Source organism: Acanthisitta chloris, unplaced genomic scaffold, assembly GCF_000695815.1.
Source record: "Acanthisitta chloris isolate BGI_N310 unplaced genomic scaffold, ASM69581v1 scaffold10552, whole genome shotgun sequence".
Classification (NCBI taxonomy): Eukaryota; Metazoa; Chordata; class Aves; order Passeriformes; family Acanthisittidae; genus Acanthisitta; species Acanthisitta chloris.
Window position 1 is genome coordinate 15,616 of NW_008659883.1, and position 17,440 is coordinate 33,055.

The window sequence follows — 17,440 nt, forward strand, 5'->3', positions numbered from 1 at the left end:
TGTTCTAACATCATCCACTACAATAGCTGAGAAGCTGAGCATTCCACTTTAACATTATGAACAGTACTACAAAAGTATACAAAGCAATACAAATACCACTTTAGGGATACTCCACCCTGCCCTTACCCACCCAAACAGCAGACTGGGACATATTTAAAGTTTTCTTTTAAAAGATAGTTTGTCATACTTTTTACGTTGTTCTTTGGTCCACAATGTCTTTGTGTACATACATCACACAGTAGTTTATTGGTCTCAGTAAGTTTTTCATTATGGGTAAACTGATATAAACAGTGATGGATTGAACCTTCTTCTGGGTTCAGATCTTCCCTGTTTGCCAGAGTACAAAATGCCATTTCAGGATCTTCCATCAATACTTCATGTGTCTTGTTGGGAACCGTATGAAGGTCATCTAAAGTGTTTGTATCAGGTTCACTGGCAGCCAAGTGTAGTTTTGAAAAGTCAGTAGCAAGCTCTTCCTCATCTTCATTGTCATCATCCTCATCTTTCAATGACAAGCTGTCAAGGCCATTGACAAACTTTACAGGAGAATCTAAGCCTTCCACAGGGAGATCTGTGAGAGACTTATTTTCTACACACTCTTGCTCTGGCTTTGCTGTATTTTCATGCATGCTCTGAACTTCTGTACTACTTCCCTGTATACTTGAGTCTTTTTGAGTTAAGCAGTGATCTTTGCAATCATTTGATGATTCCTCTGGTTGCTTCACGTCAAGAGTTTCAGAGTTAATTTCTGTCTCTGATTCTTGGTTATACTTGACATCCATCTCCGACCGTTCAGTTGCACAGAGATCTGCCAAGTGAAGCATTTTTCCTTGAAGTTTTTGCTGGCGGCGCTGGCTCTGCACATTTGAATACATAATACACAAGAGTACAAAAAACAGAGTAAGTATAAATTATATTTAGCATTTCTTAACACTTACCAAAATTTTTGTTGCATGCCATAGACCCACAAGGTGAAAGGAGGGCAGAATAATCTATGATTTAGTGATCAGAGGTGATCAATTTCAACAATACTGAATTTATCCCCACTCAGATGTAGTTCCCACTGTTCCTGGTTATACAGTATCTTCAAAATACAACTAACAATTCCTTTTATATCCTCCTGATCCTTTCCTATGTCTGTATTCTAAAGTTCTGTGAATATTCTTGCAATCAATGCCTGGAGAACTGCTGTCTGATACAAATTAAGGCTACTTCATGCAGGCAATGAATTCCACATTCCTCTGGATCTTAGCTTACTCCTAAGCACAGCAGCTATTAATAGAACATGTTAATTTCTTAATAGCAAAGATATAGACATAATTGGTCTTTTCACCTGTGCACTTGAGTGAGGAGAATTCTAAGCTGTCTTCTCCTTCATCTAAATTAAGGAAGCATAAAGAATTTGCTCTACCAGAAATTGCAAGCACAAAGTTAAATACTTATCCAAACCAACCTTGGCTTGTTTTTTGGCCTGTTTCTTCACTTTTTTCTGAAGGTGCTTACTTATAGCAGGGGGCTCATCTTTCTGTTTAAGGTAGTGGTCATTGATTTTATCCTCTTCATCTTCGGATTCCTTTTCTTTGTTTTTTTTAACATTTTCTCTCTTTGTAATTTTTGCTTTCTACAAAAACGAAGAAGCCACAAAACAACCACAGAAATACAGATGTTAATGTGCTGAATAATAAAGCAGTGTTCCAAAGAAAACTGTAGGGATGAGATGTTATCTGAGTTGTCAGCTCAAGATAACACATTTTAATGCTTTAGCATACAACTAACTCACACCCTAACGTTTACAGAAAGGGTGTCTCACTCCAGAGGGAGTCCGTGTCAAACAAGCACTTGCAGAATGAAACAGCATGTAAAGTTAAGGCTATCAAGGGCCAAATCTGAACCTGTAAAGGGACATTACCTTGGCCTCTACCAGATTTAAATCTCATTAAATGCATCTAAGAGTAACATTTTACACAAGCAGAGACAATTTCAGTTGACCTGCCTGCCACAGAATTTGTTTGTTTCTGCTAAAATGAAATTCGTGGCAGAATATATGTGATCCCTTTGGCTGTGGGGGCTTCATTTCAATACTCATTAACTTTCGTGTGACCAGTGCTAAACAACAAATATGAGATATTACATATACAGATTATCAATATGAAAGACAAAGTATTTTGAATGTCTAGAGATCGATCAAATAAATTAATATATAACTACTATATAAGACAGTATTCACATACTATTCCATCAACATTTCTTTACTCAATAACCTGAATTTTAGGAGAGGTGTTCTTGGACTCAACACAGAAACATGGATGAAAAAGTGGAAAAAAATACATTCAAGCAACTTGTGTGATTTTCTAGACACAATTTATGAGCCACAACTTAGAGTAATGACTCTCATGAAAAAATCTTATTCTCTTTCTGCGCAAATTTATAATTTTAACTTGCAAGAGAGACTTCTAGAAAGATGCATGAATTCACTCCCTAATGACTGTATAATAAAAGTGTTTTCATAGAAGCAAACAAAAACTATGCCAAAAAGCAGCACGTACAATTTCTTACCTGAACATCTAGTACAGGAAGCGACAAATCAAGAAAAGGCTCATGGACCAAGGATACCTTTAAATGAATAATCAAGAGTCCAAATTAATTTTGTTTGGAAGCAGCTGACTTGCTGTCAACAGGCTTATTTGTACATTTGCATTCAAGGTCTGCTTTCACTTATGCACAAATGTAAAACACAGCTCATCTACCTTCACGAACAGCTTCCCATGACCAAAGTCTAGCAGCCACATTACCACAGAAATAAGCAAGAAATAATTTTACAAATTTCAGTTATCTAGTGACCTAAAATGTGAGAATGCAGCCTAGACCCTAGGAGCCTGATGGCCGCAATCTGTCATGACATTAACCTAGCCCACTTGCTATTACCCTCAGATACTTCCTTCCCAGGATGCATTATCCCAGTACAGCCTTCTTATCTGTTCTTGTGGCAGTCCCACAGTCATTTCAGTGTGGGAAAGGAAAGACCTAATCACCTAATCACCTGATGAAAAAGGAAAGGGCCCCTGACCCCGTTCTGCTAGTAGCAGAACAATTCATTTGGTCTACACTGGAAGGCGTTCACTGGAAATCTAAGAGGGAATTCTTCTGGCAGAGGAGGCTTGCTGTTACTGACCTCTTTTTCTGGATGGCTTCTGAAAGGAACTGCAAGATTAAGTTTATAACACAAGGGAAGAAAAATTCCAGCCAAATCATGCCCTTCTTTGAAAAGCATGCAGCTAGTCAACTCATTTCTACAGACAGTCACTTTGGGGTTCTGCAAATTGCAGAGTATTATACTCTAGGCTATTTGAAGCAGGCAGTTTACTTACAGTTCTGCATTCCTCACACATAATCATGCTGGTTAATTCTCCACCAAAGATTCGGTCTACAAAACTCTGTATTCCCTTTTTCTTTTCATATTCTGAGAAATGAAAAAGTATATAGTAAAGTTAATAATATTACAGTACCATACTGGCAATCAATTTCATTATGGCATACCAAATAAAAAGAGAATGCATGATGGAATGTGTTAGCCTGTTCTAGTTTCCTCAGGACAGGAAGTACAGCAAGATTCTAAAACTAAGAATCTTTTGTATATCAAAGGAATGAGGGTGAAAACACATTTGCAGAACACAGCCTGGCTAAACCAACACCTCTACCACATTCTTGACTCAAATGCATTTCCCTATTTTCTCAGAAGTACTGCATGCCAGTAAGAATTCCTGTTTTCTCTTACGACTTACACAACTACTTGAACTTAAAAACACAAACACCAACTTTTGTCTGTATTGACACCTGACAAACAAAACCAATTTCCTCAAGTTGTACTTTCAGAGTTGCATATAGCCTGAATTTGAACTTGCTCTTCATCTTCTAACCTAAATAATGTTGAAAAGTTTAAAAATTTTGTTCAGTTTGCGTTTTTTATACCACTGTAAAGTAATAGTGGACTGTTAGGGGTTGCATAAAATATACTCATATGCTAATATTTAAATTCCTTATACATTTGAATGATTTAACACTACCTAAATATACTTTAATGCATAATGTTTACAGAAGCAACTCTTCTACCCTGTTAAGAAGGAAACACCACCAAGAACAGCAAGACATTTAAATTTAGCCTAAAACTTTTGAGCCTCATATACTAGATAGACACATATTCAAAGGTGGCATAAAGTTGTACAATTAAACATGTATCTTTTAGTTGATACTATTAACGTTAGTTTATATACTTCAACAAAAGAACATTTTACATGTTACTGATGCTGTGATAATTTCTTTTACCTTTAATTTTATTTTTAAGTTCTTCTTCATTTTGTTTGTTAGAGTCAGTCAGCGCCTTCAGTATTCCAACACTTACTTGCTGAAATTTTCAAAACAAATATACACTGTAACATTTCCTAGATTAATTCAGTTAACTAGTTCATTTTAAAAAATGTTTCAGATGGAGGAAAAAGTTTAATCCTCACCAATTAAGAGAATCAATACAAACAATACAAATACCTGTAGAGATACAAAATAGTTCCTGCAGATATTAAAAACTCATAATCAACCCAGAAACAGGCTTGCAATCATCATACTGCAATTAATATGTAATAAAATCAGTCTAAGGATGAAATACTTGCCCAGACTAAAACTGGGAAAAAAAAATAAATTATGTAATTTTCCCAAGTGCATTTCAGAACTTAAGACAAAATGACATTCTTTATGGCGACTACACATACTCCAAGTCCACTTTTTCGGTGGGTTCTTTTTACTAATCTGCTTCATATAAGTGCTATGGGCAGCACAACCACTCCAAAGAGGCTGATATATCTGAGAAAGAACACTATTGCTCCCCTCAGCAGCGGGGAAAGTCTGGGTCTGGGGTATGAAGATGAAAAGTATGCATGACTATGAAATTAGCACTCACCTGAATTTCTTCTGCTCTCATTCCATCGAGTAAGTAACGAAGCAATTCATGACTGTCTTGCTGCTGATAACCTTTAAATCGTATTGCTCTGTTAAATGAAACATGAATTGTAACATATAACTGAACTCATAAACAAATTCACCCCAGACATAAAAGGACAAAGTATCCAGAATGTAAACATATAAAAGCCACAAGTATCTACATATGGTATTTTCTCAAAATATGAAGCCAGCTAATCAGTATATGTAACAGAATATCTTTTACTGCTATTCATTTGTATTTTGCTCTTTATCCTCTTCTTTCAAAACTTATTAAGCATTCTACAGATTTTATATGCTGTGATGTGAGCCTGAGATAAAAAAGGGAATAAACTATCTTTTAAATGAGAAACTTTTTTCATACTCACTATGATGTGCAATTCTACAGATACTCACTTTTTACAAACCTGAGCAAAAAGTTCCTTAGGAGTGACTACCCCTCTCTTTGTTTCTTGCATTTCTGTCAGGAACTGATGCATGGCTAACGTCAAAGGACCTGGCTGATCTAGTTTTATCAGCTGAGGTTCCTGCTTGAACAAAAGCAACAAGAGTTGTTTTGCCTTAATTCAGTGACAAGATTCTTCTGTAGTAAGTTTTTCTATCTAAACCTTTCAGTTCCTGAAAACACTACTGTAAAATAGAATTCACAAAACTCCAAAATGGCAGTAAGTTAACCTGGCAAAAACAATCAACACGTAGTTTACCATGAGATGATACCGAAACTCATTAATTATTCATTGCTTAGTTCCAAGTCTGGATTTCTTATTTTAACTAGGAAAAAAATCAAATTTCTTACACAAATGCACCACCCTTCTTTCCCATCCAAATCCCTAACTGCAATGACAAATGCATTAAGGCAGTGCTACAGACATCTTCTAGTTTCCTATTTTATGTTTAGACAAGTGACACTTGAGTTACACATTTTAATCCTTTAAATAACTTAACCATAATGCAAGCACTCCTTTTATGACAACCAAGAGTTAGAGTACTGAATCACTGCTCTTTCGCTGTGAACAAAAGACCTCCACTGACTTCAGAAGCAGATTTATGGAAGTCAATGGTGAAGTTCAAAAAAAATTTTACACCCTTGTTAGTATTTAGCTGAAACAGCTTTAAAATCCAGAGATAAGTACTCCTTGTTTCCTTAATAGACTGGAAGGATGGGGACAAACACTATGGAGGTCAAAGCATATTACCATGGATAACTCAGGCAAGTCGATTTTAACTGTTGTGCCAGGCATTTTAGCTTCCTTAAGCAGCTCCCTCAGGACTGGAGTTTGTGATAAATTCTTAGTATTTAGCTGAAACAGCTTTAAAATCCAGAGATAAGTACTCCTTGTTTCCTTAATAGACTGGAAGGATGGGGACAAACACTATGGAGGTCAAAGCATATTACCATGGATAACTCAGGCAAGTCGATTTTAACTGTTGTGCCAGGCATTTTAGCTTCCTTAAGCAGCTCCCTCAGGACTGGAGTTTGTGATAAATTCTGTAGAACATAAAAGAAAGAAAGAGATTGGTAGCTGGAGACAATAGGAAGGGCAGCTGAATTCCACTAATGGTATTTGTAGCAACCACATTAGCAGCCATTTATTTTTTCTCAGAACTAGTGGTAACTACCACTCTGGAATTTCTATCTGTGTTTGCCACACAAACTTCCAAGTGCTCTCCATAAATATTACTTTAGATTCTATTATTCTTCACAGTCTACTGTTCTTCTACAGACTGATCATTTGACAAGTGTATTTACTAGTGCCTGTTTCTAACAATCAAAAGGTAAAAGGCAGTGTGTGTGCTTACTTGGTTTAGAAAGTGCTTAAAAATAAATCAAAATCAAAGTTTACTAAAACGTACAAGTACGGTGGTAATTCTGTCTGCATAAAGCTTCAATATCAAGAGCCAAGGAGCACAAGATCACACGTGAGTTTTAACACACATGAAAGAGCAGGTTTATTCTACTCAAACACTTCTTAGCTGAAGAAGACACACAGGATATCAATACAACATGCTCTTCCTGTTAATATTTACTTTTATTTGATTTCCTGTTGCTGAGAGAGACATTTGTGGGTCAGTAAACACTTACAGTCTTCAGCTACTAATCTCTTAAGTTCAAAGATCAGCAAGAGTGTTGTGTCAGACTATTTCACTTTATTTACTAATCCAGGGAGCTGGCATATTCAATTTACATCAGTGAAAAATGCTGTCCCTCAAGGACAAGGCAGTTTGTTATATTTCCCCCTAGAGCAGATCTGAACCTGCAGCTTCATTTCTTCATATTTCTCTGGGCCAACACACTATTTTTATAAAGAACCCATCACTCTTGGCAGATAAAAATCATATTGAGATTCTGTCACTGTGAAATGCCTGGGACTGGGTTGCTGTGGGCTGTTTTTTTATTTTTTTGGGGTTTTCTTTTCCTATCCAAAGGTGTTTTTTTTAAAAGCAGTAATAATTTCTGTACCTGCATCACTGCATTAAAGAAGCATGTGTTCCCCAAGTTACTAAGTCCTTTCACAGTGACTTCCAAGTTAGTAGTTGAACGAGAATTCTCTTCTTTAAGTGAGACTTCTTTTTCTTGCTCATTCTTGCTGTCTTTTTCTACTTTTTTATTTTCAAGCTCTTGGTGTTCTTGTTGTTTTTCTACTGAAATAAAAAACCCCAAACAAACACCATCACATATTAACCAGGAACAGGGAACAGACTAGGAAAAAATTACTATAGGCAGCAGCATCCACGATGTTCAAAATTTACACTTATTCTGTAATTGTATAAATGTAACACTACTGGTTTAGATCTTAAACTGTCTAGGTAACAGAAGCTAAAAAAGTAAACCGGACAAACCAACCACAAACAGAAATCAAGAACCCTCTGAAATGTCATTTCAAATCTGCATGCAAGTGGAATATGTCTCTTGGCCCACAAGCCATTCACACCAACAACCTCTGAAACTCTGCAAGTGTTATCTCACATTTCATTCCTATTGCAAAAACACCTATTTTAGGGCTTTATACAACACACAACACGATGGCATCAGAGATAATAACCCTTTAACATGGCACTGTTGTCTGAAAGGAAATGCACAGGCTCCCACTGTAAAAGTATTCTCATATTCATTTACCTAAACAGATGATACTGAAAAGCTTATATTCTTCAAGACACATTAAAGATATTTTACATGAAATTACTTTAGTGTATTGCTCAAAATAAGGAAATTCCAGGCAATTTCCAGAATAACACCTACACTTCTGCCAGTTCTTCCAGTTTGGCAGTCAGACGGTGATTAGGTTTCTGACAAACAGGCCTGTGAGCCAATATTAACTTTAAAATCAAGTTAACATCAGCACAGAGAAAGCAAGGAAAACAGACAATACAATCTTTGGCCAAGAAACAGATGGATGGACAACAACAGATGGAACACCTGAAACAGGCAACAACTGTACCCAGGTATTCATCCATCTTCCAGTTCAAACCTGAGGAGAAAATTTTCAAAATCTGATACGAAATTCAAATATTAGATGTAGAGAACTGTGTGCCTGCGACAGACTGACACACTGATTCTGCTTCCTGTGGGAAAACCTCAGCTGCTTTCTCAACAGATATTCAGAGATGGACACGTGGCATTGCTGGGTGGCTGTGATCCGTCTCCTAAGGGACCTGTGATTCACCTTTGGAATTTTTGATGGCCACTAGTTATAGCATTTATTTTCATATGCAAATTCTTCCAAGTTTTCTAGTGGAAATGCCTTGTACAATGCCACTGTGGAAATTGGGGAGGGGGGTGTTGCTGAGTTTATTTTCTTTTAAACAATCATGTTTTATAGATAAACTGAACACACTACTTGAGAGAGTTCTGAAAGTACTGCAGCTAATTATACTAAATGTAAAGACCCAGTGACAAAACCTTTTGTATACTCCTTCTATTAGGAAATGTGCTGCAACAACTGGAGACTTAGTCATTGCAGCTGATACAGTTACAAATGCATACAAAAATATTTATTAAAAAATCAAATCCTTAAGTAATGAGAGTTTTCCTTTAGATATCAAGACAGATCTCAAGACGGACTGGGCAGCACTGATGAATAAACACAGCAATCCTAAGTACTGAAATTTCCTACTGGCAGAATAACTGAATGTCACATTTTAAAAAAAGCCACAGTAAAACTGGCTTTTTTTCCCCTCTCATTCTGGTATTTCTGGTCTGTAAAGGTTTATGGAACACTAAGCAAAATCCTGACCCAATTAGGTACATGGGCTAGGATGTCACTTACGCTATCAGAATTGTGACAAAGGAAAAAAACCAAGGGAGAAATTAGGTTTTTCCTTTACCATGAGGTGCTAGATCTAATTTAGTATAAATTCTGGATTTACAGTACTGTCTCGTACTTTAGGGGGCTCTCTGATTTACTGTACCTATACTACAATTACTTACCTGTTTGTGATGAGTCAATATGAACTTGTTTTCTAACAAATTCCACAGCTTGGCCCAATCGGGTTGAAGTATTATATGGAACTTCATTATCACATATGTAGCACCTGTCTCCGCCGCCCCCCAAAAGAAAAACAATTAATCCTTTTTTTTTCCTATTATTTAAAAATCTTACACTATTTGCCTGTTTCATTACCAAAAGCTATAAAGTTACAAGATTTAGTTTAAGGTTTAGAAGTCTTTAAAAAATGTAAATAAAAAAAAGACTTCAATCTACTTCTGATCGCAAAACCAAAATGTTTAAAAATGATATGTAATAAATTATTTTGGTGACTGGCAGTTGCAATTTGGAAATATAAATTAGACTCTTAACAGATGTGCTTGGAAACCTTGCTGCAAGAAAATAAATGTGGGGAAAATTTTGTCAAAATCAGGAAGCTCTAATGAAACCACTTAGGAATGTTGTGGCGTGGAAAAATACTCCGAGTATTCTAGCCAAGCAAGTATTTCATTATATTTAAATCGGATAAGATTTATCAGTGTCCACCACTAGACCTGCAGGCTTTTATTTGCTCTTCTGTTGCTGATACAAACCATATTTATCTCTTTATAAGCAAAGAAGTGCATGGTTAGGCCAGTAATTAGCTTTAAACAAAATTGTGAGAGAAACCTCAGTGATACAGGCTCAAGAAGAGTAAAATTCTGCCAGAACACTCACAGGTGAAGGAGTTTTATATGTACCAGTTTTGTAGCTCTGCCCAATCATTCTTTGAAGAGGTGATAATAGGTACTGAAGAGAATGCAGATATTTCTGCACTTTGGAACACATTACAGATTTTTAGCACGAACACATTCAGCAGATTTCAGGCCTACCATGAGTCAGACTCAATTTTTTTAATAATAAGAGCAGCAGAAGTCTGCAGCAGAGTGCTTTCCTAAATCTCTAGCATCCTGCTCATTAAAAAAATTGGTTCAACTTTTGGATCCCTGGCAATCTCATTCCTGGAATAACAAACCATAGTTACTTCCACAGGCAGTTTTAACATCATACTCTTCTATCCATCAAAAAATTTGTAGGCAGTCTTGAAAGAATCAAGTGGTTGGAAAATGTTTTTTCAGCAATGACTTACCAATGGAGGAAGACCATGAGTAGATATAACTGCTGTGTCATAGCAGCAGTGAAAACGTGTACAACAGCAATTGTGAAAAAACCCAAAAGAGAAGAACCAAGTGAATTACTAGAACCCTTCTCTACCTCTCCAAGTTCAAAACAATTCTTTTAACTGTTTACAAGTATTATGAATATCCAATTTGAACCACACACGCATGCACACCATAATGAGATTTATTCACACATTCATAGCATTAATAAAAGCAAATGCAGTTTTGATCAGAATTTATCTACTAGGCCCACTGTGAAATACAATTCCCGACTGTGGATTTAATTTATAACAGTAATTTATAGCCAATATATCAATCTCTGAATCACTTCTTTTGCAAGTTTGTACAAACAAGAAATTCTAGAAGGAAGCAAAAACATCTTGCTTTGACAACTTCCTCTCAGTTGCAAATACTTAAAGCACTTCAAACCCACAACTGTAATACCAATTTAAATTCACAAAAAGAAGTGCACTAGTTCGTTAGAAATGTTACATATTATTAATAATGTACATTTCCATTCTAGAGTTCAATAAAAGTACTGATCATTACAGATAAGTGCTAAATATAATCAAGTAAATAGACAATGTTAAATAAAAGGAATATAATGACAGATGCTAAGTTTTAAAACAAGTTTATAAGCAAAATCCTTTTACTCAGGTACAGTATTTCTTATAGCATGATTTAGAAAATTAGGGTTCCCCCTTATATATTAACGTGTAATTCCTTTTAAGAAGGAAATACTACCAGGGAGATGGATTTTGTATTGACTGATGCACTAGCATCTTGTAATTCTACAGTTGTGCCTCCTGACTCTACATGTGGTATTAAAAAATCATATTTACTGAGAAAATAAAAGTAACTAAGTGCACATCAGAAAGTATCTTCTTCCAAGGTCAAAAGTTAAGAGGTAGAGCTACATATCAACATTTGTTTCAATGTGTCAGTATTCTGACTAAGCAAAACAACTAAAATATGAAGACAATGGCATTTACTGGTTGGTCAATTTCAACTTTGATTGTGAAATTTTTCTAGTTATGAATTGTAACCTTTATTCTACAAATCTCATCAAAGACTGCTGAGAATTACGTGTATGCAAATACTTAATATATGCCTAGAGATAAATCCTAGAATTCACAAAGCAAAGGCAAATTATATCCCAGCCTCTGTTGCCCTCCAGCTGTGTCTTGTAAGTGTTGCCTGCCAAACTCACCACACACTCCAGTTGTCCAAACTGAGAACCAAACAATGGGGATCTGATCTTGGTGTTGCATAATGCTTTAAAGCATGCTGGTCTGGAGAATTTCTGCCACAGCCCTACAATGTTGATAACCAGAAGTGTCACAAAATCCACTTGACTATCAATGGAACATACATAAAGTCAGAGTAGAAACAAAGGATTAACATAATTAAGCAGTTTTAATTTTAAACTAATTAGGATCAATAGATGGGTGTCTATTTCAAGATACTTATCTCTGCAGACAGAAAGGCAACTTACTGGGTGCAGAATAACTATAAAGCTGCTCTGAGACTGAACATTTACTTTACAAATCCTAGTTTGAACAGGTTAAAGAATGAAACAGAACGAAAACTTCTCCAGCATGCAGAGTTCTAAGTTTAATGAACTAATGTAAGCACTAAGATCTTATTGCAAAAAAAATATAAAAATCATACATTAGGAGCATTTTTATTTTCTCAGCAAAACAAAAAGCAAATTAAATAAATAAAACTAAATAAAAGCAAAATAAAAACACTTTCTAGGAAAACAAGTCCTCAAGATGGGGTTTTAGCATGCCTGTGTGCCAAGCTTCCAACTACTTTGTTTGACATTTGGAGTAGACATTTTTTTAATCATGCAACAGTATATAAAATCATTTAGGTAGCACAACTGTTAAAATTTTTTTAAAAAGAGAGAATAGAAGAGTTTAATTAGAAGATCTGTTGTTCCATTCTATTATCAGATACTGAAAGATACTAAGACAAATTAACAACAAAACAGATACCCTATGGCCACATTTTAGGCATAACCATATTGAAGGGCCTTCATCAGTTTGCTCCTCCTCAGACTTCTCTTGTGCCTTATTGTCTGCCTTACATTCCTGACAAACATGTCTGTCCAGGTCCAGCAGTGCCTTTTTCAGATGGCTTTGATCCAATCCTTTACGAATATGTTTGCACACAGGTTCTACAAAATAAAAACACAAGAAGGATGTAGGTATCCTAACAAATGCAAATGTTTAAGATGCAGGCAGCAATCCAGAAGCTAGGACAGTCTTCCTAGAGACAAAGACACACTGACAACTTGGCAGACCTAACAGAAAGAAACCGTTTGTTACCCCCATTCACAATCTGGGGATATTGCTGCTGCATCCTACACTTCTGTATTACCTAAGTATCTTTCAGAGCTATATGCAGTCAGGGGAGTTAACAGAACTTTTGGATAGACACCTACTGACTACGTCAGGCTTTTATCACTGTGGCATTATGATTCCCAAACCTCCCAGAGCACAGCCACAGCCCACTACCAGTTTCCAACCACCAAGGCCACACCTGTCGGGCCTATAAAAGTGGAAATTATGGAGGTTAAGCTTCCAGCAGAGCTGCCTCAGTGAAATTATGCAGATTATCTTTAAAAAAGAATGGGAGCTGTCCTTCCTATGCCATTGTCAATTTGCACTATGATACTACACCCTACTTGGAGCTGCACCTTCTGGGCCTGGCATAGACTCCACCTATTTAACCAAACTCTGCTAAGAATAGTTACACCAAAAACAGGCATCTGTTGCTACAAGCTACCCTCAGGAGTTTAAGTATCTTTTATCTTTTTTGTTTAATTTTTCAAGTTGTTGGTTAGACTTCTGTGAAACTACCATCGAGAAGAACTACACTGCTGTTCGCATAATTCAGCTGTCTCAAGTCCTTTTCTTTGAGGTGTTTTTATTGCTCAGATAGCATAACAGCATTACAGCCTCAAGATGGCAAACTTTGCTTGACGTAAGCTGAAACTGGTGCCAATTTCTGTACCTAGTTCTGTTCCTGTCCAAGATTACAGGATTTTATCACAGGGCAAATGCTAGCCAGTAAGAGACAAATACAGGTACTTAGATGCATTAAGCCTTTTAAAAAAACCCATGAGCTTCATCTAGAAAATTGCCTTGTGTTAAAAAAACCCTTTTGTATATTGGCAACTGCGACTGCAGTAGAATTACTCACAATAATTGGTCTTAGTTTCATTTGTGGCTTTACAGGACTTTGTCATGGTAAGAGAACCTATTTATAGCCAAAGAGGTAAGAAGCCATCAGCAATTACACCATAACTGATCTCTGCTGGAGAAAATGACTAACAATCACAGTAGACATTGACCTTGATGCCAGGAAACAATAAAAAAAAAAAAAAGAAAACCTAAGAAAAAAACCCAAAACACCCTCCCCCTGCATCCAACAACAAAACCAGACAAAAGCAGCTACCATAAGAGACAGAAGCTACCACAAGGCCAGGACAACCAGGAAACAAAAGTAGAGCAGACTTGAATTTAAAATAACCAGGTCATCACACCAAGTCCCCTGGCTAAAACTGTAAGTGTGCTCTCTCTCAGCCAAATTAGCATACCTCAACTCACTTGCCCAGTCAGGATCAGCAAAATAGATGGGCAAGACACAATCTGTGACTTGGTAAACAAGCTGGTAGAAGGTAATGCTACACAGCACAAGTCACGACAAAAGCTACAATAACCAGGGTAAACAAGATTTTTCAAAAAAATTCAGAGGGGTGAGATCCAGTAGAGCTAAAAAAATTAAATTAACTATTTAGAATTAGGAACTATTAGGAACAGAAGGAGAGGAAGAGTTTTTAACCAAGATACACTATGACTAGAGAGTTGTGGTGTCCAGGGTTGCTGCTAGAATAAAGACATTGTTTCACAGAAAATATTTTAATTACAGCCTTTATGGCTGAAGCAAGAATCTTCTGCAAAGTTTTCACAAAGAAAGTGCTGCTTAAACCTTAAGCTTAGCAGCTGACTCTACAAAACCTTTATATTCTGAGGAATGTTATACAATCTGTGTATCAGTGAAGAACTGTGTGTCTGAGTTTCCTGAAAACCAGAAAATAATCTTAGTTTCCAAGACAGAATTATTATTTTCTAGTATTCTTGAAAAAGTAGCAACAGTAATGTTTCCTGTTAGACTTCAGTTTCAATTAAGCAGACCCACATTTTTTAAAGGAGACTTCAAAGCCAGTGACTGGTGCAAAAGCCTTCTAGTATTAATCAGCTTTCAAGCATTCTTTGAGGTGAAAACAAACATTAGGTCCACAGACTTCCCCAAGGAAGCATACCCAGTGTATCCAGAGACTTGTCAGACTCTGCAGTTTTGTCTTTGATGCGTCTCTTTCCCATATTTGTAGTCCGTAATTTTTCTTAAAAGGAACAATGACCTAGCAAAGAAAAAGAGTAATATTAGAAAGCAGGTTTTGGTTTTACTTGTCCATTGCTACACAAATTGTTTCCTTAGCCAAGCTGTCCCTTGAGGTGAATTAACTAATTTTAACTTTTTTCACATTTTTAATGTAATTTTTAAACATTTTCAAAAGGAAGAAATATTAATTATACTTTAACATGAAACAATTGTAAAAGTTGTATAGACAAGATCACAAAACCCAAATGATTTAAAATCTTAAATCAAAAGCATTGCACAAAAGAACATGATTTGAAATTTCGTAATATCAAAATCCTATAAACCTTTAGGATTTGTACTTTAATTAACAACACAGGGATTTTTAGGAAAAGGAATTGGTTTTGTCACAATCAAATCTTGAAGTCCTTTGCACTTTCAACCTTTCTGTTTTCCTTACTGCAAACTTCTCATATCTTTGACGGAGTCTGACACACGCAAATACTCTACACATTTGAAAACATACAGACAACAGCAGTTCCGATTTTTCAGTTTCTTCGCTGGAGATTTATCATCACCTTCCTCACACACCAAGCAAATAATTCAGATGTGTCTGTTACTTGCTATGCCTGTAGACCCTTCTGCGGGGGTAGGCCACGTGGGGAAGCAAGCAGCAGACTCGGTGTGAGTGATAAAGCAAGCTTCAACTTTATTATTTACAAAAGTGATTCTTTTATACACACCTGTTATAAGCATCCACTTATCATTGGTTAACTACTATCACTAGCCCACCTTACACACAACATAATTGGTTATTAACATACCAATCAAAGTGCCCCAATCATTGTTCTCCACCTCTAGCCATCTTCAGCTCCTGCATCCCACAGCCAGGAGCTGCTTATCTTGCTACCTCCTTTCCCACATTCCAGCTGCAGCTGTGTCCTTGAACAGCTTGGCTTGCAGCTTGCTCAGGCCCTGCTAGCAAGGCTGGATTGCTCACGTGTCTGTTAGCAATCAGAACTTCTCCCAACACCCTTCTAGCCCAGAATGATTGACCACTACAGAACCCTAAGCCAAGTGTTTGGCTTCAAAAAGGTGGCTATGGCACACATGGTAGGGCATTTTTAGTTTCTAGTCTGTAGTCCCTGTGCCTCACCTGACAAAAGATCATCCAAGAATAAAACTCAACATATGCTATACAGTTAAAACCACAAAAGGTTCAAAATCAAGTCTCTGCAAGCTGTTTGCTCTAGATGTAAACACAGTCAACACAATATCTGTATCAGTCCATCCTTCATCTGCATCAATCAATCCATCCATCACCCGTATCAATACATGCTTCCAAACCTATTTCTTAGCTTGTACTCAACAGCACACCAGCCACAGAAAACAGCTGTCTGCTTGGAACGGTCACAGCCAAAAAATTAAGCCAGACCAAGAGAACTGGAGAGAAACTAAATTGGGAAGAGCTTAGGCATGATCCTCACAGAGGATTTTTTTGTAGGAAAAGCTTTTTTCAAACATGCTTTTACAGCAGATGACCCAGCTGTTGACAGCAGGTTGGCAGACACATCACACAAGGGCAGAATTATCAACTTTTGCAACTTACATAGTTATAAACTATCTAATAGCTTATAAAGTTATTATAGACCACCCAAAGGAGGGCCTTGAGGGGAAGCCACGTGAGGAGTGGCTGAGGTCACTTGGTCTGTTCAGTCTGGAGGAGACTCAGAGGAGACCTCATCACTGCATACAACTTTCTCATGAGGGGTAGTGGCGGGGCAGGCACTCATCTCTTCTCTCTGGCAACCAGAGACAGGACCTGAGGGAATGGCCTGAAGCTGTGTCAGGGGGGGGTTAGGTTAGACATTAGAAAAAGGTTCTTCCCCCAGGGAGTAGTCGGGCACTGGGACAGCTCTCCAGGGAAGTGGTCACAGCACCAAGCCTGACAGAGTTCAAGTAGTATTTTCTAGACAATGCTCTCAGGCACATAGTGGGATTTTTGGGGATACCCTGTACAGGGCCAGGAGCTGGACTTCAATAACCCTTGTAGGTCTTTTCCAACTCTGAATATTCAGTGATCCTGTGAACTTATCATTCAGTTTGTTCAGAAACTACAGTCCATCCACGAACCCACCTCGGCAGCACAATTTTCTGCAAAACGCTCCACACTTGATCTTATACGAACAACTTTTAGTTGCTAAAATCCTTTCCTAGTTCTGTTTGCTTCTGCCTGGAGGGCAGGACAGCATCAACACGTGTAGCCGCTAATTTAATCCACGCCGTGCGACTGGTCCTACAGGCTCTGCACCAACTTTCCACGGCACTGCCCACACCAGGAAACGTGCTGCACGGCTTGTAACACTGACGCACATTTCGTTTTTTTAAAAACAAGACAGAGCAGTCTGAAAACGACCAAACACGCATCTGCGTCTGACGGAGCCGTGGTAAAACGCTCTAAGGGGCTCGCCCGGG

General features: G+C 37.3%; 1 protein-coding gene across 2 annotated transcripts in view; it reads right to left on the reverse strand.

The window, feature by feature from the left end:
- The window catches only part of USP16 (ubiquitin specific peptidase 16), a 17,618-nt gene extending 2,648 nt beyond the window's left edge, over positions 1 to 14,970 (reverse strand). The window contains exons 1-13 of one of the 2 annotated variants that reach the window (XM_009069584.1): positions 14,910 to 14,970; positions 12,577 to 12,758; positions 11,787 to 11,890; positions 9,419 to 9,522; positions 7,451 to 7,629; positions 6,386 to 6,478; positions 5,386 to 5,519; positions 4,952 to 5,039; positions 4,324 to 4,402; positions 3,369 to 3,460; positions 2,557 to 2,613; positions 1,454 to 1,621; positions 188 to 857 (exon numbers count right to left, since the gene is read on the reverse strand). In XM_009069584.1, coding sequence (XP_009067832.1) covers positions 188 to 857; positions 1,454 to 1,621; positions 2,557 to 2,613; positions 3,369 to 3,460; positions 4,324 to 4,402; positions 4,952 to 5,039; positions 5,386 to 5,519; positions 6,386 to 6,478; positions 7,451 to 7,629; positions 9,419 to 9,522; positions 11,787 to 11,890; positions 12,577 to 12,758; positions 14,910 to 14,970 — 2,011 coding nt within the window. Of the gene's footprint in view, positions 1 to 187; positions 858 to 1,453; positions 1,622 to 2,556; positions 2,614 to 3,368; positions 3,461 to 4,323; positions 4,403 to 4,951; positions 5,040 to 5,385; positions 5,520 to 6,385; positions 6,479 to 7,450; positions 7,633 to 9,418; positions 9,523 to 11,786; positions 11,891 to 12,576; positions 12,759 to 14,909 lie in introns of both variants that reach the window. The other variant, XM_009069583.1, reaches the window with a different exon arrangement.
- Between the last annotated feature and the right edge of the window lie 2,470 nt (positions 14,971 to 17,440).